The sequence below is a fragment of the Dermacentor andersoni genome, chromosome 1, assembly GCF_023375885.2.
Source record: "Dermacentor andersoni chromosome 1, qqDerAnde1_hic_scaffold, whole genome shotgun sequence".
Taxonomy (NCBI): domain Eukaryota; kingdom Metazoa; phylum Arthropoda; class Arachnida; order Ixodida; family Ixodidae; genus Dermacentor; species Dermacentor andersoni.
The window spans coordinates 51,491,303-51,515,968 of NC_092814.1; the positions used below are offsets into that span (position 1 = coordinate 51,491,303).

At 48.1% G+C, this 24,666-nt stretch overlaps 1 protein-coding gene across 1 annotated transcript; it reads right to left on the reverse strand.

The window, feature by feature from the left end:
- mspo (M-spondin) lies at positions 1 to 24,453 on the reverse strand. The gene is made up of 4 exons (XM_050193199.3): positions 24,104 to 24,453; positions 10,355 to 10,569; positions 6,572 to 7,001; positions 1 to 1,868 (listed from the first exon to the last, which is right to left on the reverse strand). Exons 1-4 carry the CDS (start codon positions 24,297 to 24,299, stop codon positions 1,663 to 1,665), a joined length of 1,047 nt encoding a protein of 348 aa, XP_050049156.1. The 5' UTR covers positions 24,300 to 24,453; the 3' UTR covers positions 1 to 1,662.
- Positions 24,454 to 24,666: the final 213 nt, after the last annotated feature.

Sequence of the window (24,666 nt, forward strand, 5' to 3'; positions counted from 1 at the left end):
TGTTTATTCAATGCTATTTATTAATGCGATCAGGTTCATCATGGCAGACGCCTAGCGGAGGAGGACGTTAACTGCCTGCGATTCGGTGTTTACTAGTGTTCTGTGAAGGAAAAAGAAAAAGTAGGGTCGGGTATGGAGAAGGGGGAGGGGTGATCGTTAAAAGTAGTTACATGCGTTGGTGTAGTGGATTATATAGCTCCCAAGTTCACAGGCGGCTATTTTGCGTTGTCCGAGAAATGTCCGCATCAGTAAGGACTGGACGTTGGCGGCAAGCTGGCTTCACTATGCACCGGTGTGCTATGTGGCGAAGTGCACACGCTGTGTCGAAACAATGATCGTGTGCACACGGCGATGCAGCGGTCGTCCGAAAGCGCTCCGCTTATTTGTTATTCTTTTGCGATGCTGAAATATGTAAGCACTTATCCTGCCTTTATGTGAACGCACGGTATGAGATACGGGAAAAAAGAAAGGTGACGATTTCACGAAATGTGAAGCGACTTCTGCTTATTTTGGTTCCGAAAAAAAAAAAAAAAACCCGTAAATGTAAATCATAATTCTTAATTGTAAAGCTAGATTTCCTGCGAGGCAGATTGTCAAATTATTGGCGGCATAACAACTTTTGCAATCGGTGCGCACGAGCACGATTTGCTTTTCTTATACGACCTGGAAAATGTAAACGTGGCTCAAGTGATGCCCAAGAGACAAGAGCCAACATGTGCAGCCAGCACTGAACCGCGACCCGTGCCGCCGTTGATCGCGGTAAATGCGCAATGCAAAGAAGCGCACTTGTGAATTATGAAAAAGGACAGGGGGTGACAGAGAGACGGCAATGCAGGCGTGTCTATGCCGAATGTGTCAGTACTTCCTACAGAAGGCCCGCATACTCCCTTTAGCTGCGAGGTCGCACCGGAAGGCCAAACCGACCGCCCCTAAATTTCACTGGACGATGCCTAGAGCTATCATCATTTTCGCAAAGCATGGTTTTCAATTGGAGCTTCGGCCTTCATAGATGATGTCACAGTAAGAGAGAGCTGTACTTGTGTCATTCAGAATGTGTTTAATATGTTCGCTGTTCACGATTACGCTGCAACGGGAACAAATCGTTAAATATAAACCGGATGGTTGTTTGTATACACAACGTAGAACTGAAATTAATCTTGTTCTGACGTTACTCAGATACGAAGGGAACGAAGCTCGTCTCCTTAATAGAGTTGTGGAGCTGCGATTTTACTACCAAACATTCCAAATCTATTTAAACCGGCAAATGCGCACGCGCGATCCAGTCGCGTTTCTTCGGAACGTGTGAAAATCGCGTTTGCTCTGGCGGGGGGCCAACGCTTCCAGACAAATGGTCTCCGGGGCATGCTATGAATTGCCGACCGCTAGCTGAGGCTGATCCAAAATTTCGTTTTACTACACCTACTTGCCAGCTCTATGTGGCGACGAGGCGTGCGACTAGACATCGTTTCGCTTCGGACAGTCCCGAAGTGGCGAACGTGCTGGACAAGTAACTCATCCAGGAACCTTGAGACGAGTAGCGAAGACGATTGGGTATCACAGCCTCCCGCGGCGAGCCCGACCAGAGGGTATACGCAACGCTGCCTGGAGCCAGCCTGTCGGTTGCCGTCGAAGCGCCGTGCGCGATTAATGCATGGCCGGGGCTCAGCGGTTCCACCGGAAGTAGGTGTTCGGCTTCCTACAGGTCCTGGCGCTGCCGCACCAGCGCAGCTCGTGCAGCGGCGGGCAGGGAGCGGCGCCTCTGGTCGGGTAGCGCAGGATTCCCCGATGGCGCCGCGACTGGCCGAGGCCGCAGGTCTGGCTGCAGGCCGACCACGCCGACCAGCCCGACACCTGGCACGACGAATAGCCTGCGCAGCCCCACATGCGGTCCGCTTTGCATACGCACACTCATGACCACGTGACACTTCAGCCATGCAGACATATTCATTTTCCTTTTTACCTGTGGATAACCTGTGTTTGTTCCCATAAAAAAATTATCGACTTGTCTCAGTGACAGTCACGTTTGTCGCAATAAGTGATGCGCAGGAGTGATACCGGCAGGGAAGGCGGGAGGGTGGAAGGAGTGGCATCCGCGGCGATCACGGGAGATCACGTGATAGCCAGAAGCGGCTAGCATACGAGGCGAGAGAACGAAGCAAGTGGAGAGGATATAAGCTCCGTTCACACGCACTTTTTCAAGTCGATCCAGTGAACCATTCATCCTTACTGTGGGCTGACCCAACCCACACCGGCCCTTGCCCGGCTCGACCCGCTACCGTTTACATGAACCCGACGAGCGGACTTCGGCCCAACTCTGCCCGACTTTGTCTGGCGCTACTAACTATAGCTACAGTGAACTAGTGAGTGTTTCCGGAGAGCTGCACGTATACCGAAGGGCGCGAACGGGACGTTTGCAGAAATCTGCGTGCGAGAAGAAAGAGCGGCGGTCTAAACAAGCGCGGGACATCTGGGCAAAACGGGTGCGCCAGGCCGCTCGCATCTCGGCGGCTGCTTCGATGGGAAATATACTTCCCGGTACATTTAAAGAACTCAGAAGTTATAGTTAAATATTTGTGTCTGCACGAGCAGGTACTCATGACCGGGGTGAGCAATCTTGCCACCAACGTAGCGTCGTGCGTTTGTGCAACCCGTTTTGACTAGTGCAATATACTAAGGAAGTACAAAGATATAGAAAAAAAAAACACTAAACATGTTCGAGCCATACGCTATTCACACGAGGTGCCCCACGTGCGTTAGAGCGCCTGCTATTATTCTACTTGGCAAGGAGTTGGACTTCTTCGACGGATAATTCGTTTGATATTTATGAATAGTGCGTAGCTTATTTTCACCGCGTAACGTTGATGTGCTTTGTTTGACGTTGCAATTGGGGTCCAATTTTTAACGTTTGCGCACCTTATATTAGTATATAAATGTATGTATTTCGACTAAATGCCTATTGATAATCTGCGCTCGAACTTGTGTAGTCCTGTTTTTCACGTAGTTCCCAAAAGTCACGTAATATGTAACAACAAGCGATTGATTTAAAACCATTCGTCTGAACTTCCTGCTTTTTAATTTCCGCCATAACGACTACTCTATCTGGCTAGTGTTGCGCTGTGCGTGTTGGACTCCACCATAACACTTTTATTGTCGTACCACTGAAATATAACTATAGCTCTGTTCTTCTGTCTATGCGTGTCTATATATATATATATATATATATATATATATATATATATATATATATATATATATATATATATATATATATATATATATATATATATATACACACACACACACACACACACACACACACACACACACACACACACACACACACACACACACGCACGCACGCGCGCGCGCGCGCGCGCACGCACGCACGCGAGATGCAAAACCTTTAGTAGGCCGGGAACGTGCTTTCTGTGAGACGTCATAAATTATTTCTCACAATTCGCGACCACTCCTTAGATACTACCATATTTGTGGGACCTATCCAAGCGCGATGTAGCAGTTTCGTTGTCGTTGGGGTAAGAAGTCTAACTAGCATACAAGAGATGTGGTACTGCACTTATGGCAACACGTTGCCGATGGGTTACAAAGTGTTAAAGGCGACGAAACGTCAAGACGAAACACATCGCGGCAACCAAACAGATGAAAAATGAAGAAGTGGTTTGGTGTTTATTGGAAACGATTATTCTCATGGAAGAAACTGTTTTTTTTTTTCTTCCAAACTCCATATTGTGGCTGCATAGCTAAGGCGGTTTGTCATCGCGTTAGCTTTAAAGGCATATCGGTTTGACAATGGACGTACATCCCACTTTGATGAGCAACGATTATGGAAATGATTTTTTCTGCAAGTGTTGATATACCGTTCCCTCAACAAATTGCGCAGAGTGATAAGTGTGAAACAGGAGGAGAAATCTCGAGAATTTTCTTCAAAACGCCCGATCGCATACCGTTAACGCCTGCTCATCATAACACCTGTAGTGGCCAGCGGGGGCATTCGCAAGCATTAGAATTGACACGATGTATCCGCTAAAATTACTGGAACCGTTGATATTACAGCGAAGCTGTACATGGCTAGCCGATTCGTCTGTCCATCCCTCCGTCTGTCGCCTGTACGCCGAAAACTGCTCCGATGCAACCTGAAAAAAAAAAAAAAAAAAGAGAGGAGATTCTTATAGTAGGGGGATGAAAATATGGGATGAAGTGAGTGAGAGGCGCGCGATTGGCTGCGCCAGTAGTGACGTCGTTGCTCTCCGTCGCAGCCGAGCGCGCGCGCAGCAGTTTCTCTCCGGCTCCGAAATGGGTAGGCTTTGCGTCATACGTGCTCCTGAGGAGCAGACAGCTTCCGATCAGCAACGCCGCGAGCAGAACCGGGAACGAGCTCGTCTGCGCCGCGCCGATGATGTAGCCCGGGCACAGAAACAGGCATCGTGCGGCCGAGCGCAAACAGCAACTGCGTACGAGGATCCGGCAGCCTACCAAGCCGTCGTTTAATGAACCGTCGGGATTAACCCAGTAATAAACACCGGGGCCGCACGTTTCATCTTCGCTAGTTAACCATCTGTACGGAGTGCTTGGGCGGCGACTTTTCACCTTCATAAATTTTGCCGGGCGGTTGGCAGCAAATTTCAAGACGGCCCGATTCATGGCCGATGTTTTAGATAGCGCGCGCATTTCCAAGATCTGTGCCCGAAAAGTTTTCCAGTCGCTCTTGTAAAACGACCTATGTCGTAAAATGACCATCTGGCAAGCGGTGTGGAACCAAACTCGCTAATTCTATACACAATCGAGGCGCCTGCGCGACGAACTGTATATACAACCGGCGGTTACCACATTTGTCTTTCACTTTTCAAAACTTGGCGCGCTCTTCAGGTATACAGAGACTACAGACAAAGCGACCCGGCTAGCCTTCGGCCTCGTAATGAACAAAACCAGAGAAGGCAACCTGAATTGTTTGTCTTGAGGCTTGGCAGAGCGCCCGCAGACGGTTCTGCAGTGAGCAGGCTTGTTTGACAGGGGGTGCCGTCGGTGACGCGTGCCGGGCCGCGCACAAGTAGCTTCAATTTGTCCATTTGACGGGCTCGGTGCTGACCCTGTCTTGCTTTTGTTTTCGCTGCTCGCCGGAAATTTTAACGCGGTCACGACGAAGCTGCTGGCTTGCGACGACACACTGGGCATAAGGCGCGTCATAAAAGAAACCAAAATTGAGCAGGAACCGGAGATGACTGAGCTCGTGGAGCATGGCTTTTGTACGCGCCGCTTCTGACAGTTGATTGGCGTGGACAACACGCGTGTATTCTTGACGAGGCGACTCGACGCAAATGAAACTGTTTGCGCCAGATGACCTGGTTCGAGAGGAGGCCGCCTGACCTGCTTCAAGAGAAGGCGAGGCGGGGTGCCACATATACAGGGTGCTTTTTTTATAGCTGCACCAAATATTTAAAATTAGAAAAAATATACATCACGCTAACGTTATGTTTACCATTAGAGTGTACGAATAGGCAGCCTCTAGATGCAGAGCAATTTCCGCAATCACGTGCGTAATTAGCGAAGTTGCGGTAATTGCTCTGTATCCAGAGGTCGCCAGTCTGTAACTCGAATGGTAAACATAACATTACCATGATTTATATGTTTCTAATTTAAAGAATTTGGTGCAGCTAAAAAAAAAAAAAAAAAAAAAAACACCCTGTGTATTCTCTCATGCACGCGGTTTGCGAAAATGCATGTGGCGACTCGCTAGCACTCGAAGATACTGTGATTGTCACCGGCTGTCGGTGGCTCAAGATGATATATGTCTTTCTATACTAATGAGCACGATGCTGCGAGTTTGATTCCCTGCAGCGCTTGTGGTAATTAAAGCACCCCAAGTGGTCTACACTAATTCGGAGCCCTAACAGAATCCATCATATGGCCCCTTGCTCTGGAACGTTGTGCACTATAAGCCATTAATCATTATCACTTAGGGATGTGTCAGCGCTCTGATCTGAGAAATAAAAGTGGAACCGCGTGAAAATATATACGTTGTAGGGCACCGCACGGGGCGGGATTATAGACAAGGCATCTAAGCTGCACATAACGGTCCACGCGCAAGAAACCGTATTGCGGTACGCTGAACATATCATAATCCGACGCCGAGGAGTCAGCCGAGCCCTAAAAGTATTCCCACCAACTGATTGTCCCCAGTATAAAATGGCGTACGCAAGTGAAACTGTGATAGTATCTCTGTATATGGCGGGCAGGTGTTTTAGCAAGACCCTGGCTCACGCTCTCAAGTTCCTGCCACCTTCGCCAAAGCCGTGGTCGATTACGCTCTGTCGGGCGCGCCCTCACGCTGCATGCCCGTCGAAGAGAAAAACTATTTATCGTTTTTTTTTACGTCCGTGCAGTTCGCGAGTACGACCTGCTCGGGACAGCTGTATGTGTTTACGCGCAAAAGCCACTGCATTCGCCTGTTTACTTATAAATAATTAACCGAGTGCTGCCACTCCTACGTAAAAAGAAAAAAAAAATAGGAAGAATAAATAAATAAAAGGCCTCCTGTGACTCGGCGCACCATTACCGTCGTCCGTCGGTGGTTTGCCCGTGGTGCTGCTGGGTTCTGCGGAAGGTGCGTGGGTGGTGACCATCGTTCCCGACGCCGCAGTCTCCCTATGGCTGTGTGGCTGGTCTGCCAAGGCGTCCCCGTGCGAGGCGTACTCGCGCAGCTTGCGGAACTGGAAGACGCCGATGCGCGGCAGGTTCTCGAGGTGCGGGTAGTGGAACGAGGCTCCCGGATGGCTGGGCAAGCGGGCCGTGATGCGCGAGACGTTCTCTGCCGGCTGGGCGGGCCAGCGCGGTGCAGTGAACGTCAGGCCCCGGTCGGTGCCGGCGTCTAGCGGATGTGCGTCCACCAGCAACAGGTCGCGCCAGCGGCCACCCCCGCATAGCTCGAGTCCGTCGACGCCCACGAACCAGTCCGGGCTGGGAACCAGCCGCGACATGGCCGACACCTGTGGTGAGACTCACGAGTTGCGTAAAGGAGAGCACCGCCAATGAACAGCGTCTGTCACTGCGCGACGCGGTCTCGCGAAACGTTAGAGCTGAGCCGGAGTAGAGCTGCTGTCGACTGTTCAGTAATAAAGAACCTTGGCTCCATTATTTTTTCGCTTCTCCACCTGCCCATGCCTGCTGCGCGCAAAGCGTTCTTTCTTTCTTTCTTTCTTTCTTTCTTTCTTTCTTTCTTTCTTTCTTTCTTTCTTTTTGTGACTTCCTGTTGAAAGTGTGTGTTTAAGGCATCTGGTTGATAGCCTGTGTTACAGCGAAATAAAGCGCAGAAACACATGCGACGGCAAGACCAACAGGCACACTGATGACAACTGTGAGCGGAAGTACTTCTCTTTGTCTGCTTCGGTCGATTGCAAAAAAACTCTACCGTTTCCGCTTTCACATACTTTGGGTGCACATTAAAGAGCACCACAGATGATCAAAATTAAACCGGAGCCCCCTCACTTCAACGCCTCTCGAGCCTGTATGTTGTTTAGGGACGTGAACTTCATGATATTATTTTTAATGTAAAACAAGTGGAACTCTATTCCTCATATCTGTGGAATTTCCTTAGAGTCCATAAGCATTATAGTACACGGGCCGAGTACTATCCTTGGCCCACTTGCTCTATGGGAGACCGCTTTAATGCGCGGCACAGTAAGCGCCCTTGGCATGAACCCGCGGCGTGAGGGTGAACCATCACACAGAGGCTCCCAGCTAGCGATGCATAGTTCCAAAATCGTTCCAAAATACGTGTTAAAGGGGCACTAAAAGCAATTATTAAGTCGACGTGGACTGCTTAAATATCATTCCAGAAACTTCGCGACGCTTGTTTCGTGCCAATAAAAGACTGAATTTACGAGAAAATTGCATCTGAAGGGCCCGAATACCTTTTTCGAATTTCAAATCTCCCGCCACCAATGGGGGAGTGGTGACGTTGCATACACCACCACCGTCCTTTGCTGCCGTCGGTGAGTAAAACGGCGCCCGACAGACGGCGGTACCAAGCCAACACAGATAAAGTCAGAGCGGCGTATTCGCCCAGGTTCTTTATTCTATGACTCGCCGCTGCAGCTGCTTTTTGGCCAATGGCGTAGACCTTTCGGGCATCCGGCGACTTCACATGGAAGCTGAATTCTCTGCTACTTGCAGCTTGTGCAAGTTTCGCGAGCCAGCAAAATCAGCGCAGCACTACGCGACAACGAAACTAAAGAAATGCGAAAGCGTGGGTGGTGCAGAGTCGAGCGAAAACGAAACCTTTCGACTGCTCGCGTCGTCATCAAAGGTAATTTCAATGAGTTCATTTTTCTAATAGTGAAATAGAATTGCACAAGTAGCATTTTATTTCGTCTTATAATACAATGCCAGGATATTTTTTTGCGACGAGTGGTTGAGTGCTAGTGATAATTTAACTGAGGAGTGCTTTCGTCATCGGGCAAGTGCTTGAAAGTCCCGGAAGAGTCTCTAATCATGTCCTGCACTTACCTCAATTCCTCGAGTATTAAGGCTCTCTTCGCGAGATAATATTGACGCCTTAGAGATTCTCGGACACTAATCTGTCACTTTAGCTTGACTTAATATTTGCCTTTAGTGTCCCTTTAACAGCCGCGAGCGTGTGACAGCCAGTACCATCCGCACCGTGTGCTGCAACCACGCTTGCATTGCTACGATATCAGCGTGCGTAGCAAAAGCTAGAGGCCGTACTGAATTTATAATGGCCCACTTCATTTTTCTTTTATTGCTTTAGTCATTCGCCATACGTCATTCGCCGTACGTTTTAGTCGTTAGCCATAATAAAATGAAATGACCCACTGCGGTACGTGACTGAGTGGATGAGGCCTTCTGCGACTGAGCACGACCAAGGTCGCGTTCCTGCAAAAACGCTCGCGTGCCTTATAATTGGGCGCACGTTAAAGAACCCCAAGTGGTCAAAGTTAACCCGGAGCCCTCCGCTGTATTCATTTGCGGTGTGTATGCGGCGCAGTTTCAGGAAGTGAAACCCCACAAATTAAGTCATTCGCCCATTGGCGTAGCAATAGGGGGGGCCGTGGGCCCCGGGTGCAAGGAGTCTGTGGAGGGGGGGGGGGGGGTGACAGAAGACCTATGGGCCCCGGGTGCCAGACGACCTAGCTACGCCACTGCATTCGCCATGGGCTCGCAGGCGGTCGCGCCACTGTTGTCGGCGGGATCAGCCGTATACGGCGTGTGCCGGTAATAAGAATAAATAATTAAATAAATCATTAGACAATACGGCCGCACACGCCTGTCTTCGTGCCACGTCAATACAGCCGTTGCGTCTTCAGTATACTCGCATGTGCATTATCGGCGCTGAACTTATGCGTGTGCATTATACCGTGACGAATGGCGCGAAATCATCGAAGTCACTCATTAAGATTACCTTGCCAAAGCGTTTTGCCAGGGACCGTATATTCTCGATCGATCGCTCTAGGGGATACTTTCACTTTTGAGTGGTGTCACGCCCTGCGGCGATACGCCACACTGAATCGACGGATATTCTGTGCTGCCCTGCGCGTACTGAGTATGATACCCTCAAATGTGATCCAACGATAATATGAGTATATCAAAAGAGAATTAATGTTACACACGTTCGCGCTTATCCCGCGAAGGATAACGTTTTTTCTTTTTATATATATCTCTTATCACCCGTCGTTCCGAGAGGCCGATTCCGGAGACAACGACGGCGCTCCGGAGAGCAGTAAAGAAAGGCAAAAGAATGAGAAAAAAAAAATGAAACGAATCTTATCAAAATACACACAACAGCCCTGACTTTACATATGACGAACTCAAATGGGGCTTACATGGGCTTTACGCGGCGTGGCATGTCCCTGTGTCTGCATGATCTCAGGCAGCATCGAACCATTCTTTCCCGTCGAGAGAGTTTCTTCAGCGACGCCGAACATCTGCGCGACGGCGCCGTTTCCGAATTAATTACATTGTGGTTAACGTGCCCAAACTGCACAGTGGGGTTTATGAGGGACGCCGTAGTGGATGTCTTCTGATTAATTTGGACCACTCTTTATCGTGCAACCAAAGCAGCCGTGGCGGAAGGTGATTCCCCCGTAGCCAGGCGCATGTCTGACGAGCGAGTTTGCGCGATCGCGTGGATGGTAGCGCGCTCGCGCCGCAGCGATACTTCTGCCTCGAACCAAACCCAACTGCGTCGTGGGGTAAGCATATTTCAGCAAACGGACCCCGCTCGTAAAGTGCAGATGAGACCGCTGTTAGATGGCTTTTCGAAGCGTTCCTTCTTTTTTCAAAGCGTCTCGGGTGCCGCTGGGCCTCCGAGGTGTATACTGACCCTGGAATGGCGTGCGTCGGCGAAGAAGGCGGCGTTGGATGCCCCGCTGCCCTTGACGATGGCTGGCCCGTGGAAAACGTCCAGCACGCCGCCGAAGCCCTGCGCCAGCTGGCTGCTCAGCCGGCCCACGTGGCCGTGCTCGGCGAACTGGCGCACGCCCTCGCTCGCCAGGCGACCCTCGCGCCAAATGTGCACGCTGGCGTTGTGGCTCACGCCTGCAAACATTTGTGCGAGCGCTTGTCCGATATTGAACTCCAGTTTCGAGACCCAAATCAAGGCCGGTGCCGTGACGGAAGCTCCCAGTGGAAGGCTCAGAGTTGAAAACGTGCTAGCAACGCTCGATACACCAGTGTTTCTGCATTCCGCTTCCATGGAAATGCAGCCGCCGGGAATTGGAGTCGCGAATTCGGGCTCCGCCAGGGTTAGGGCACGAGAGTTCTCGAAAATGGGGCTGAGAGTGGGACAAGCCGCTACTCTCGCAAAAGCAGTTGACAAAACTTTATTTAGTCTTGCAATATCGGCGTAGAATAGTTATCGCGCTCACATGAAGCCTTTGAAAGCGCATATCACATTTATTGCCACAGCACCTGTGTTGTGTTATTCCTTCAGTCCTCGTCTTTTGCGCTGTGCACACATGAGATTTAATGTTGAAGTGTGTAAGAGAGAGCATTGGTCACTTCGCTGTCTTTAATTTTCAGAACAGCGTTGGGCTACCTGTGGGCGACTTCTTAGAGTTCGTAATTTTTTTAATTGCACTCGACGTACGTGAGTTGGGAGACTGTCTTTATCTGCAAAAGCAAGGTGTGTGCATTGGTCGGTGTCTTGCCGCCATAGTTATTTGGTTTTAGCGCCGCAGGACAAACGCCATTTCAGTTCCCTCAATTGCGGTGTATTGTTTTAAAAGTTGTTGATTAGTCGAACACTTCCTGGTCTCAATTGACAACGTCATCATATTGTAGAATGAAGACGCGGAAAACATGCTAACCATATTCAAAGAATGCTTATTTACGCTGAAAATCGCGCGTGAAATGGTCGCTGATGACTGTACAGTCGACTCTCATTAATTCGACTCTTGGGGGACCGCAAGTCTTGGTCGAGTTATCCGAAAGGTCGAATGAACTAACCGTGGCAAAATGAACGGATTTAAATCGGGGGGGGGGGGGGGGAGGGAGGAAAGAGAAAAGCAGAAGGCAGGGAGGTTAACCAGAATAACGTCCGCTTGGCCACTCTACACCGGAGAAATGGGAAAGGGGAAAACAAGGATGACAGGGAGAGAGAGGAGGGAAGGAAAGAAGGAAATTATAGGTGAGTTCGCTGACATGTGTGGTCGAATAGAAATTGCTCTAATAATCACAGACGTTCACACAAGCCCGTCGTCCTCAAGAAGCACAATAACGCCTTCACCGCTTTATGGGCCGACGAGCGATGGGGGCGGCGGTGTTGCAGCAGTACCTGCACAGAAAGCGGTCGATTGTCCAGTTTTTGGAGAGCGTTAGCAAGTTCTTGTCTTTCTGGGGCATATCGTGGACAGTGGCACAGCAGGTGGTCGATATTTTCTTCGGTGCCGCAGACCTCGCATGCTGGACTGTCGATATAAATCAGGATGATTAAGTACAGTATGGACGATATGCAAAATTTACAATAATATACATGTCGTCGTCCGTCAGTCGCCCACAAACCTCAACACTATCGTCGGCATGACAAAACTGTCAAAAGAGACATCGCTCAGGGCACAGCACGAGTCATCGTGATTAATCACTGCAGGACAGGCTGCTGCCGTCACTGTTGTCGCCTAGGGAACCAGAAGCGCTGTCTGCTGAATTTCTTGCGCTGTCTGCTGAATTTCTTCTGCTTTCAACCTTTTACTAACTGCCACGGGACTCGCCGCGGTGGCTTAGTGGTGTTGAGCTGCTAAGCACGAGGTCGCGGGATCAAATCCCGGCCGCGGCGACCGCATTTCGACGGGGGTGAAATGCAAAAACGCCCGTGTCCCGTGCATTGGGGACACGGTAAAGATACACTGGTGGTTAAAACTTATCCGGAGTCCCACACTACGGCGTGCCTCATAATCAAATAGGTATCTTGGCACGCAAAACCCGAGAATTCAGTAACCGCCACGGGCACCTGAATAGGTGTCGGTGATGGCCGAATTAACCGAAGCGGCAGGCTTTCGGGTTCGAACTAAACAAGTTTTCCCTCCTATAGCAATGTGATTGCTCGCCGGGACTTTCAGGTGTGTTCGAATTAAGCGAAAGGTCGAATTAACGGGAGTTTATTGTATTAGATTACTGTACTTCAAGCTAACGTTTGCTGTCGAACACACGTGCTGGTTGCGTGAGCCACGGGCTAATCAATATCTGCTTTAATATGACTCTGCACACATTCTAGACTTGTTAAGAGAAAAATAGCTAAGATGTGATTCGCTAGCGCTTTAAAGAAGTGGTGTCCACACGCAATGACTCAGCCTTACCAGACACTCGTGCTATTTGCCTGACGCGGAGTAACTCAAGCGTTTACTAGCTTCCGTACTAGAGTTTCTTCTCAGGAATGTGCACAGTACAATGAAGATAAGTACAAACACGGAAATCTGGCTCATTACTGTGCACGGTGCGGGTGCGCGCTCGGTGTTTCAACATGCCGCGTTGTTAAAAAGGCTTAAAAAAACAGGATACATTATCGAAGCAGATTCGATTTGCCAGCCTTCGTGAGAAATGTGTGAGCAACCCTTCTGGATGGAAAAGGAAAATGTGTTTCTGCGTATGATGCAAACGGTGTTTCTTGTGCTGTATCGAGTATAAATGTACACTCTCTGAAGGAGAGAGCAAAAAAAAAAAAAAGAGGAAGTAAGCGTTGCTTACGTCTCTTCTATGTTCGTCCCTCGTTTAACGCGCTTTTATTAGATGGTAATGAAAACCCAATCAGCCCGAATTTTCGCCCTGGTATGCTGGTTTTCTAGCCCTGGCACACTTTTGAGCATGCATGATATCCATGCAAAGAGGCAACAATGTAGACCGTGCACTAACACAAGTCATTATCAAGCATGCTTGACTTCTTTCCTACTAAATCAACTTATGCTTGTTGCTTCGATCGCGCTTAAAAACTTAGATGCAGATGTACTTGGATGAGGATCGAAATTGCCTGTGTGAGAGGGCTATTTGTGTTGTGAACATACGTTATACCCAGACTTGAACACTTTAACCGCCTGCCTAGCTGGTAGTGCTTGGTGATGTCATTATATCTGACCAAGTGTTCTCGCGTGTTTTGAACCAGGATGTCCGAACTCGAAGAGGCGGTCTCCGCTTCTGCGCGGCGGGTAAGTTCTCGCGCAGAGCGGTGTGCTACCTCGTTCAGGTTGGTGGGGGTGGCGACGTGCGCTGAGAACCACATGATCGCGGTGCTATCGAAACTGAATTATCCCCCATGGGTGATTCCCTGGCATCAACGGTACAAGTGGCCATATCGCCATATAGAAGTTCCGATTTTTTTTTGTTTTTTAATCACAGCAGGTAGCACAATTCTGCTTCTTGAGGTAGGATACTCTCAGAGGCGAACATTTGCTCGAGAGATCAGAATGAGTATTTGACTAATTAACGACTGTTTAAATTGGCTTTTTTAATAAATCACTTTACGGCACATAGCGCAATTTATGAATTTTATCTGGTGACTTCGAAAGCCATATCCATTTGAAACGAATTCTGAGGATGACACCAGTTTCGAGATATGCGTTCCCAAGGTTTGCGACAAAATGCATTGGTGTTCCAGTAACTTCTGAGCTTGAATGCATAAAACGCAGTTTTGCCAAGTAAGTGGAACAACGATGGATTTTTACCGCAATTTTCACTGTGGATATCTCAAAACTGGTGCAAGTTACAAAGTTCGTTCCAAGTGGAAATGCCTTGTGAAATCACTGGCTTCAGTTCATGTATTTGCAATATGTGCCTAAATTGATGTAGGTAAAAAGTTGATTAGCGAAATTTTGTTAATTAGCCAGTTATGCATTTTGATTTGAAGCCTAAGTAATGTCCTCCTTTTCGAGTGATCCACATTAATAAGCAGATTTGTGCTATGTACCACAAGCGATTTAAAAAAAATTCTGTTAACGTTGAAATAAAACACCCGGATATCCAACGAATAGTAACCACATGCGTTTAACGGCCAAGAACTGTCTATATCGGATAAGTGATAGACTGCGCTAAGCAAGGAATAATTCATTAGCAACTCTTACTGCTTATGAAGGCCACATAAAAGCGCTTCCAAGTGAGAGAGAGAGAGAGAGAGAGAGAGAGAGAGAGAGAGAGAGAGAGAGAGAGAGAGAGAGAGAGAGAGAGAGAAGTTTTATGATAAGAGAAAAGCTCAGAGGTCGGGCTTTCAAGAGAGGTGGGCGAATCTGCAGCCTGGCATGCTTAGGTTATCAAGGCGCAGCTGCAGGACAGCGTTTCAGTAATCGTTGGATTACAAAATTACCACAAAACGCAATTTATTACAAGTAATTAATTACACGTAATTCGTTGCTTACAAGCCTGGTAATGCACCTGTCACACGGACACATATTCGAATGTGCTGAAGTCAATACAGATCGAACTCAGTGTGGATCGATTACTTTTCAATTACGTTCGATTCCGAACCTTGTACTCTCGATTACACCTTGTCCTTTCATTGCGCTCAAAAAAAGTTCGACGTCAATCGACTCTGCCCGTGTGACAGCAGCATTATAGTAGGATGAGGGAGGGGCAAGTAGCGGTAGCAACCCTGCCAGGCTAACGCACCCTCAAAAAAGCAGAGTGTGAGCGAATGATTTAGTTAGGTGGGGGGGGGGGGGGGGTAATTGTAAATGCTGGCAACTATAAATTGTCCAATGATCAAAGATAACATGAGGTGATGTGAAAAGACGTTCTGGCAATAAACGGTAAACAATCAATAAATATAAATAAATAAACAAAGCGGCACATTCTGCAATTAAACACAAATCGATCAATCAATTCATCGAAGTAATACAAAATAAATAATTAAAAAAACACACACAAGGACATATGCTAAGTGTTAATACATATATACAATATCACTTTCATTAAAGAAGGTTATTAGGGATTTCAGAGCAGATCATTGTAACGACGCGAACGTTACTCCTGATGCAAGCAACTTTATGTACAGTGAAAGCGCGATGATCAAGTCGATTCGCTGCTTACGTTTTGGCTGCTCAAACTTGGGAACGTGTGGGAAAACGTGCTGCACATGCTCCCATGAGTGGCCACTCGCGCAACAAGGCATATAAAGCTGAACGAGGTACACGACACAAAAAGCTACTTGAACACGCCACTTCCGATCAGGGACGATTAATGAGTCTATGTGTCCGCCAGCACCAACGGAAATATAAAACTGCCGATGGGGATTAAATGTAGACTTAATATAATTGGCTTCTAATCTAGAAACCTTAATTATAGACTCGCATAATTACTTTGTTCTCATTTTAGCATCAGCCCTTAGTGCGACAACAGCGGAATTATGCCCATATCTACTTTATCTAGCCAGTTTGTCGGCTTCTGTGTTTATTGCGATACCGAAATTTGCAGGAACCCATTGCAGCTTCGTTTGGTGTCCTGACGACAGCTGGCCTGCATGTGCGAGCCAGTACACGTTTCAGCGTATTTTTTTTTTCGCACTGTGTTGCGCTAGCGCTATGGTGTGCTTGCTCTCTTCCTTCAACTTTTATCCTCCCCTTTTCTCTCTTTCCCAATCATCATCATCATCATCATCATCATCATCATCATCATCATCATCATCACCAGTCTGGTTACGCCCACTGCAGGGCAAAGGCCTCTCCCATACTTCTACAACTACCCCGGTCATGTACTAATTGTGGCCATGTTGTCCCTGCAAACTTCTTAATCTCATCCACCCACCTAACTTTATGCCGCCCCCTGCTACGCTTCCCTTCCCTCGGAATCCAGTTCGTAACCCTTAATGACCATCGGTTATCTTCCCTCCTCATTACATGTCCTGCCCATGCCCATTTATTTTTCTTGATTTCAAATAAGATGTCATTAACTCGCGTTTGTTCCCTTACCCAATCTGCTCTTTTCTTATTGCCTCCCCCCCCCCCTTAACGTTACACCCATCATTCTTCTTTCCATAGCTCGTTGCGTCGTCCTCAATTTAAGTAGAACCCTTTTCGTAAGCCTGCAGGTTTCTGCCCCGTACGCGAGTACTGGTAAGACACAGCTGTTATACACTTTTCTCTTGAGGGATAATGGCAACCTGTTGTTCATGATCTGAGAATGCCTGCCAAACGCACCCCAGCCCATTCTTATTCTTCTGATTATTTCAGTCTCATGATCCGGATCCGCGGTCACTACCTGCCATAAGTAGATGTATTCCCTTGCCACTTCCAGTGCCTCGCTACCTATCGTAAACTGCTGTACTCTTCCGAGACTGTTAAACATTACTTTAGTTTTCTGCAGATTATTTTTTAGGCCCACCCTGCTGCTTTGCCTCTCCAGGTCAGTGAGCATGCATTGCAATTAGTCCCCTGAGTTACAGAGCAAGGCAATATCATCAGCGAATCGCAAGTTACTAAGGTATTCTCCATTAACTCTTATCCCCAATTCTTCCCAATCCAGGTCTCTGAATACCTCCTGTAAACACGCTGTGAATAGCATTGGAGAGATCGTATCTCCCTGCCTGACGCCTTTCTTTATTGGGATTTCGTTGCTTTGTTTATGGAGGACTACGGAGGCTGTGGAGTCGCTATAGATATCTTTCAGTATTTTGACATACGGCTCGTCTACACCCTGATTCCGTAATGCCTCCATGACTGATGAGGTTTCGACTGAATCAAACGTTTTCTCGTAATCAATCAAAGCTATATATAAGGGCTGGTTATATTCCGCACATTTCTCTATCACCTGATTGATAGTGTGAATATGGTCTATTGTTGAGTAGCCTTTACGGAATCTTGCCTGGTTCTTTGGTTGACAGAAGTCTAAGGTGTTCTTCCCCAGTGCAAAGTATCAAAACAGATATTCCTACCTGGTTAACCTACCTGTGTGTCCCCTTATTCCCTCTCTCTCTCTCTCTCTTAAGGGAAACCTGATGAATCATCATTGCGCTGATCACGCCGGCAAGATAATCATTAACAACGCACTTAATGCTTGCGGCACTAACGAGGAATAATAAGTTACGCGGCATTAGTAAAGTGCGATTCTGCAATAGAAAAACGGCAGCTCTCGACGCATTATAGGAGGCTTGGCAAGTCAGAAAGAAGTAAATATTAACAAAAGACGGGACCTGAAGTTGCCGCACCAGCTTCCCGTGACGTCATGAATTTAAAGAGCGTTTAATCGGGTCTAGTCAACTAGTTAGCGAAGGATAAGGATGGCCTAGCATTATAAAGGAAGCAACGCCTAGCAAGTTTTCATCGCTTTTCCGAAGTTAAAACGGGCGCAACAAGATCATTTATTTTTTACGTCCGTGACGTTACGCTGCCGTATCGGCGGATGTTACGGCGCGAAATTCAATTAAAGTGAGGTTCGACTTCATTTTCCTCCAGTAACAATCAGGATTTTTCCACCAGTCGAACGAAAATAGGGGTTTGAAAGAATGCTTAGCAGAGGTCGAAGGCTCGATCCCAGCCGGGGCGGCCGCACTGCAGCGATGGGGGCGAAATGCACAAATCATCCTGCAGTACCGTGCATTGGTTGGGTGCGCGGTAAAAAAAAATAAAAAAAAAAAAAAAAAAGGCCAAGCAGAAAAAAAGGTGCCATCCTCACCACATCTGCTGTGGCCGCGACAGCCCGGCGCAGTGTCGCCACGTGTGGGCCATCAGGGGCTTTGTGCCCAGCCGCGGGGCGGCCTACGAGCGACCGCTGCATGTCATCGCCGCCGACGCAATGCCAAGGGCGCCGCCGGCGTTCACGCGCGGTGCCGGCAGCGAGTCCCGTTGTTACGACCCCTCTCTCTCTGTTTCTTTATTTCCCCCCCCCCTTTTTTTTTCTTTTGTATTTTTTCTCTCTCCGACCATCTAACGTTGCGAACCGATCGAAGGCGCTGGAGAAAGCCTATTAGCGATAACGGCGCACCAAATTTGACGCACCAAATTCGACCTCTTTGCAAGGCACACGACGAGTCGATGAGGACACATTTGGCACGGAGAAGCCCAGTATTGAATTTTCCTCTTTTCTTTTTTTTTTTTAATGGGGAGGCATGCTATGTGCGACTTAAGATCCGGCCGTCGAAATTAAATTTGCTGTATCGCGTCAAATGTGGGAGTAGTACCGTTCTTGAATAACTGCCTTGCGTAGTGCTTTTCTGAAGAAAAAAAAAAAAGAGAAAGCGCGCACAAATAAAATTACTGTGAAAATTACAGGCTACTAGTTACATAACCAGTTACCTGTAATTTTCGCAGTAACTTGATTTGTTTATAGCGGTACTGCCTTACACGGTTATTTGAACACTCCCGAAACGATCTCGCACTATAGGTTATCTACTCAGTTTACTCTGCAGTTTATGCGAATGTTCCGGCAGATATCTCCAGCCGTTGATCGCTGGAAAACCGGAAGGGTATCTATCGAGTTTACCAACACGAAACACGTCACATACTCTCCGCCCATTCTGACGTAAATCTGTTCAACGCCACAGGAGGGCGATGGAAATGTGGCGGATTTATTTCTAAACAATTTGCATATTTGCATTTGACAAACTCGCGTGACTAGTGGCACGAATTCAAGCCGGCCACCCAGCGGACGGCGACGAGTAACGCGGTTGGACATTAGGCGATATAGACGCCGTGAACTGTAACGCTGCAGGCTATATTCACTTGCGTGGAGACAGAAATTCGGACGATTAACTTGGTCAGTCATCCATCTTGCGACAAATAATATAGGAACTACGTAAGCACTCACCAAGTCCGCGAGATTGCCGACTATTTCCGCCTCGTGAGAACTGATCTCGGAAATGGCTAAAAAAGATGAGATAAATAAAACTAAATTTATTCAGTACCGTGTTTGATCATCGACGTCAGCACCCTCAATTTAATTTATAAAATGGAATTCTTGGGTTTTACGCGCCGAAACCACACTCTGATTATGAGGCACGCCGGATATATAGCGGGGGGCTCCAGATTAATGTTGACGACCTGCGGTTTTTTGACGTGCACTTAAATCTATTTCACCTATATCGAAACGCAGCTGCCGCGGCCGGTATTGGACCCACGACATAGCGCCCTCAATTTTGTGACATTCCATTGAACACACATATGGACAATCACGTTTACATATCGACGCATTGCAGCGTATTCCGGCTTCGGAGTAAGAACTGCGCCCTTAATTCATGACATGAAAGAGCGGACAAGACATGCGCTTTGATCTGTCTGCTCTTTGAAGTACCATTTCTCGTGCTGTTTCTTCCGTCATGCAGATCTACTAACAAGCGCAGACGTTTTCTCTTTAATATATCGCGTTCTTATTTGCAAAAGTGGTTCGTTAACAGCAAATCGCTTTAAGCGCAGTGGAATTGATAATCTCATCATGCAAACGTCCTCCCTCATACCGCACCCTGTTACGATCGGCCAGCGGGGGAAGCGACCGTCTGTGTGACGCCAGAATCCGAGGCCATGACTCCCAAATCCTACAACTGGTAGGCAGCGGTGAGATTGACCTCACGGACCTTGGGACGTGGTGACCGACCGGTATGCCGATCAAGTTCAAGGCGACTAGGGAATGACCGCATCTTGCAACTGAACGGATACGGCGGAGAAGGACCATATAATGACATGGTGCTGCTTCTGTGGGTAAGCGTTTGGTTTTGGCTATAATATTTACCAGACTTCAATTTCTCTGGATTAGTGGATTTGAATTACTGGGGATCTTTTGCTTGAATTCTGATTTGCGTGGGTATCGCAGCAAGTATTGTGTGACGGCAGAGCCAATGCTTAAACGGCCCCTTACCAGGCCACATATCAAACTTCGGTTATACGCTGGAATTTGTTGTGTGTCCTCTAGGGAGCGTTCTGCCGTACAATTTTTCAAATCAGCTCCTTCCGTGCCGTGAACCCACGATTTCAGGGGGCGAGCTCCACTGCCAAGTGAGACACTCTCTCCACTCCACCCGTCTAGCCTATGCAAGCGGAATTCCTTCCCTGCGTTCTTCCATACTGGACCTCGAGGATCGCGTGACGCATACGTCACGGGCCCCGCCTTCTCCTCACGGGCCCCGCCGTGAGGAGAAGGGAAAACGGTGTTCGGTTTGAAATTTCAGATCTTTCCGCGGCGCGTAGCGATGTAATACTTTGCAGACACGATCGTTATTGCGCATTGTATGCTCTGCGCTTGTCAGTTCAAAATGGGCCGACCTGGTGAGGGGCCATGGTCCTAGGAAGTTTGACGAGAGCTAACCTGTTGTGGTTGTGTGACGAGCTCGAGGTAGTAGTAGAGGAAAACATAACGGAAGCCGAGATTCGTAAAACCATTCTTCAAAGTGACAATGATTTGAAAGTCATCTAACATCTCGGTAACAGAATTCTAAGAAGAAGGCAGGAACAGGACGTAATTAGGCAGGAACAGGAGGCAGTTAGGCAGGAACAGTAAGAAATTAGGCACGCGAACAGGAAGAAACTGGGCAGAAACTCAAAAGAATTTTGCTGGAAAGTGATAGGCCGTAGTAGAGGGAAGTAACGAGACAGTTAATGACAACGTTGGAAAAACAATTGAGATGGTTGTAGGCATTTCGAGTTTGGAGTTGTTGCAGAGAGACAAACCATCTTCTTTGTCACCAGCCATTCTCATCCTGACCAGCGGTTGTCAGAGCTGGCCAGTCGAGATTTTCTGGGCCCTGGAGGAGCTCTTACGATCGGCCAGCGGAGGAAGCGACCCTCTGTGTGACGCCACACTCTGAGGCCACGACTCCCGAATCCTACAACCCCAACATTAACTTCGCCCATTCTCCTCTGCTGCAAGTTTATCGGAAGCGGTGTCGCTCTATGAATTTTGGCTGGCAACAAGAAGCTGCCCGTTCTTGTAAGACTGGAGAATCTGTTGTATCTTATGCTTTGTCTTCAAATTCTCCTACAGTTCAAGATCTTCGTCGGAAAGCTAATTTTACGTGCAGCGCGTTTACAGCCGTTATATACATATATATATATACCACGCGTTAGTGTTAGTTGACGCAGAAAAAAAATGATCACCTATACCAAACAACCCAATTGATGAGCCCACCTGGCCGTAACTACATTTTTCTTCACGCAAGCCCTACTCTTCCTCCATGCCGCAACTCGACTGCAGTTCACAGTGGGAAACAAATTCTAAAACATCACGGATTGATCGCCCGTTCTTTTTTTTTTTTTTTTTTCAAAGAATGTATCTGTATTGGCCGGCGTCGAAGGCTTGCGAAAATGAAGCTTCACCCAACTGCGCAACGGAGGCATGCATGAAGTGCAAGCAAAGCGCACGCAGGACAGGCAGAGAGGAAAACAGAGATTAAAGAAGATAACTGCTTTAGCGCGCTGCATTGCAGGCCTGGTGGACACAGCGTACCCCACTGACACCTTTCGCTTCCTCAAACTATAACCTCGTTCATTATATGCGCACTTCTGCACACCCTTCTCTTTAGTTCAAATGGAAATACTTTTGTAGGATCCCATTCGGAAAGCTTGCCGGGAACTCGACTCTTGAAGTCCATGGTCCTTTCGTTCGGCGCTGCCGCTCTGCGTTTTAACCACAAGAATGCTTTGTGGAGCCATTTTAGGCTTCCTGAGCGAGACAAGAAGAGCTGCATGGTAAATTTTCTATTTCCTCCTGTTCTCGATTTGCTTTACATTAATATATTTAGTTATCATTATTCAATGCAAATTTGTATCGGGTAACTCCTCATTTCAAACTTTTGACCTATTTATTTCGTTCAATACGATATTTCTCAACGTCCGTTTTACATTTTTTCGGCGCTCGTGATCCTTGGCCTATTACCCCAAGTGGGTTGCGTCGTCATACAATTAGGAACAACCAACCGAGGCATATTTTTCTTGTTTGTGGCCCACTGCCAATTTTCCCGGCAATGATAGTGCGCGAAACCGCGCGAGTATTGCCTTGATATTGTGATATAGCTATCGCGCGGCTACTGCTTGGCACTTTGAACGAAACAGCACTTGAACGAAGCACTCTGAACAAAACAGCGTGCACAATAGTTAGCGGACCCGTTACGATAGAAACGCAAGCCCTGGAATAATATTTCTTCCATAGATGCATTGTGTGCACGTACCGTTTGTGAAGTATTTAGTTACCCCGCTGTTTAGGATCACGGTCGCCGGGTGCGAACAAAAGTAAAGGGTGTATCATTTGTACTGGGGATCAAAACGTGACGCGGGCAAATGCAACGTTTAATCGCCAGACGACGACGCGATGGCAAGCTGTACGTGCATGTGCAGGTTTCTTGATCTTTGCTGACGCCGATGTCGCAGCACAACCTCGTTCAACAAAATTCAGGTGCGATTCCCTCGCTATAAACGGTTAGTTAGCACATATCCATACAGTTAAGCCATACAGAGCTCAAGTGCGTAGATAGCAATAATTGCATGTTGTTCACATATACGAAGCTTTTGGTATACATCAAGTTACCTTTATATGGCGAATTTTCATACGCAGTGTTCTCTGTAAGAGTACTATCGCCTATATTTGATATCTGGTTTTTGTCAGGGCGAAACTTCCTATAAGCCACAGCGCTCCTCTGAGGCAATAAAACGATCATACAAAATGTGAAGCTGTATGTCCCGGTTGATCTGAGAATTTCATGTGATGTTTTGCTTCCCGATAGCAACAGTCTGGCCAATAAAGAAAATATCTGTCTCTCTCTCTCTCCCTATATATATATATATATATATATATATATATGAGCGATCTCAAGTGTTCTATAAAAGTGCTCTTCTCACAAGAGCAGGTTGCGGCGAGCTCTATATGGTGCTTTTGCTTTGCTGCCCTCCACGTTTGGAAGGGCTGGAACGCAAAAATTTGCCCTAACACATCCGCGTGATTCTATGTATATAGAGAAAGTATCTCAGCACGGGAGTTTATGCCGCGTTGCACAGGTCATGTCACATTCGAGCATCTGCATGTTCTGTGACGCTGTAACCTCACGCACAGAACACTTGCTACACCATATTAAACCAAATCCTTTTTCTTGGCTGTAATTCCGGCACAAAGTCGCCTTTTTAAATGCCGACTTCCTAATTACCTCGTAGGCATTTCAGCACATGATCGTAATTAAAGAGAAAAGGGGTAGATGTATTAACCGTGAGGCACATTGCTCGATGGAGTGTCGGAACTGTTTACGTTTAGAACACAGACCCGAGTTTAGTTATACACGTTTTATGCACCTTCTATGAAAAATATAGCTTGTTACTAACTAGCAAAGCGTAAAAGCAGCGTGATAGCGCCATCGGCATTCACTTGACGGAAGCGCATCGCACCGGCCTTGAAAAACCAACACGTGTGTTGCTTAGTTTCCTGGGTATACTTTGTGGCGTAAAATACATTTCTTGAAAAGGGACAGCAGAAAGGAAGACAGTGAAGCGCTCCACTGTCTTCCTTTCTTCTGTCCCTTTTCAAGAAATGTATTTTGCGCCACAACGTATACCCAGCTATGAGCCAGTTCGTTTCGTGCGAAGCTAGTGCATGGCCAGTGACGGTGAACGTCCGCTCGTCTGCCGATCAGAACGGCCTCCGCGGGCATTGCGCGTCATTCATGCAGTGGCGTGTGTATACGCACCGAAGAGCTGCGACCACTGCGCGGCGGGCCTCCACTGCGGGTAGTGCTTGGGGAAGCGGCTGGCCGTCCAGGCGGTGGCCAGAGTGACGCGGTACTGGGCCAGGCCACGGCACGCTTCGTGGCACGGCGGCCCGAGCACCAGCAGCAGGAGCGCGAACCGCAGCGCGGGAGGACGAAGTGCGCGCCGCTGCGCCATGACCGCCACTCCTACCGTCTGCCTTCCGCGGCCGACCGCGCGTCTCCTTATATACACGCGCGAACGGGCGGCGCTTCGTCCTACAGCTTCCAGCACGCGGCGCACGCCGTTCGTCCGGCGGGTGCCTCGGAGCGGTTGTTGGGGCGCACATGTGCACCCTGCACTTGCACCTCGGCGGGTGAACCGCGTGTGCTTGACGCCGAGTCTGGCGCAGAAAAGGCGTGCTTTGCGAGTGCGTCGGCAGCGCGCACGTCGGCTCGGCGATGGATGCCGCATTCCGGACTCGCGTTAAGGGATCCCTATAGCGTAACAATAGCGTGGCCGGAAGAAGTAAAGAAAGCCTTGAGAGCTATGCAAAGAGGGAAGG

Coding starts and splice junctions, on each gene's coding strand:
- mspo (XM_050193199.3), bottom strand. CDS start 24,299: ATGGCGCAGCGGCGCGCACTTCGTCCTCCCGCGCTGCGGTTCGCGCTC. Junction 7,002..10,354: donor CCGACGCACGCCATTCCAGG/GTCAGTATACAC, acceptor GTCTCACCACAG/GTGTCGGCCATGTCGCGGCT. Junction 1,869..6,571: donor CAAACCACCGACGGACGACG/GTAATGGTGCGC, acceptor GGGGCTGCGCAG/GCTATTCGTCGTGCCAGGTG.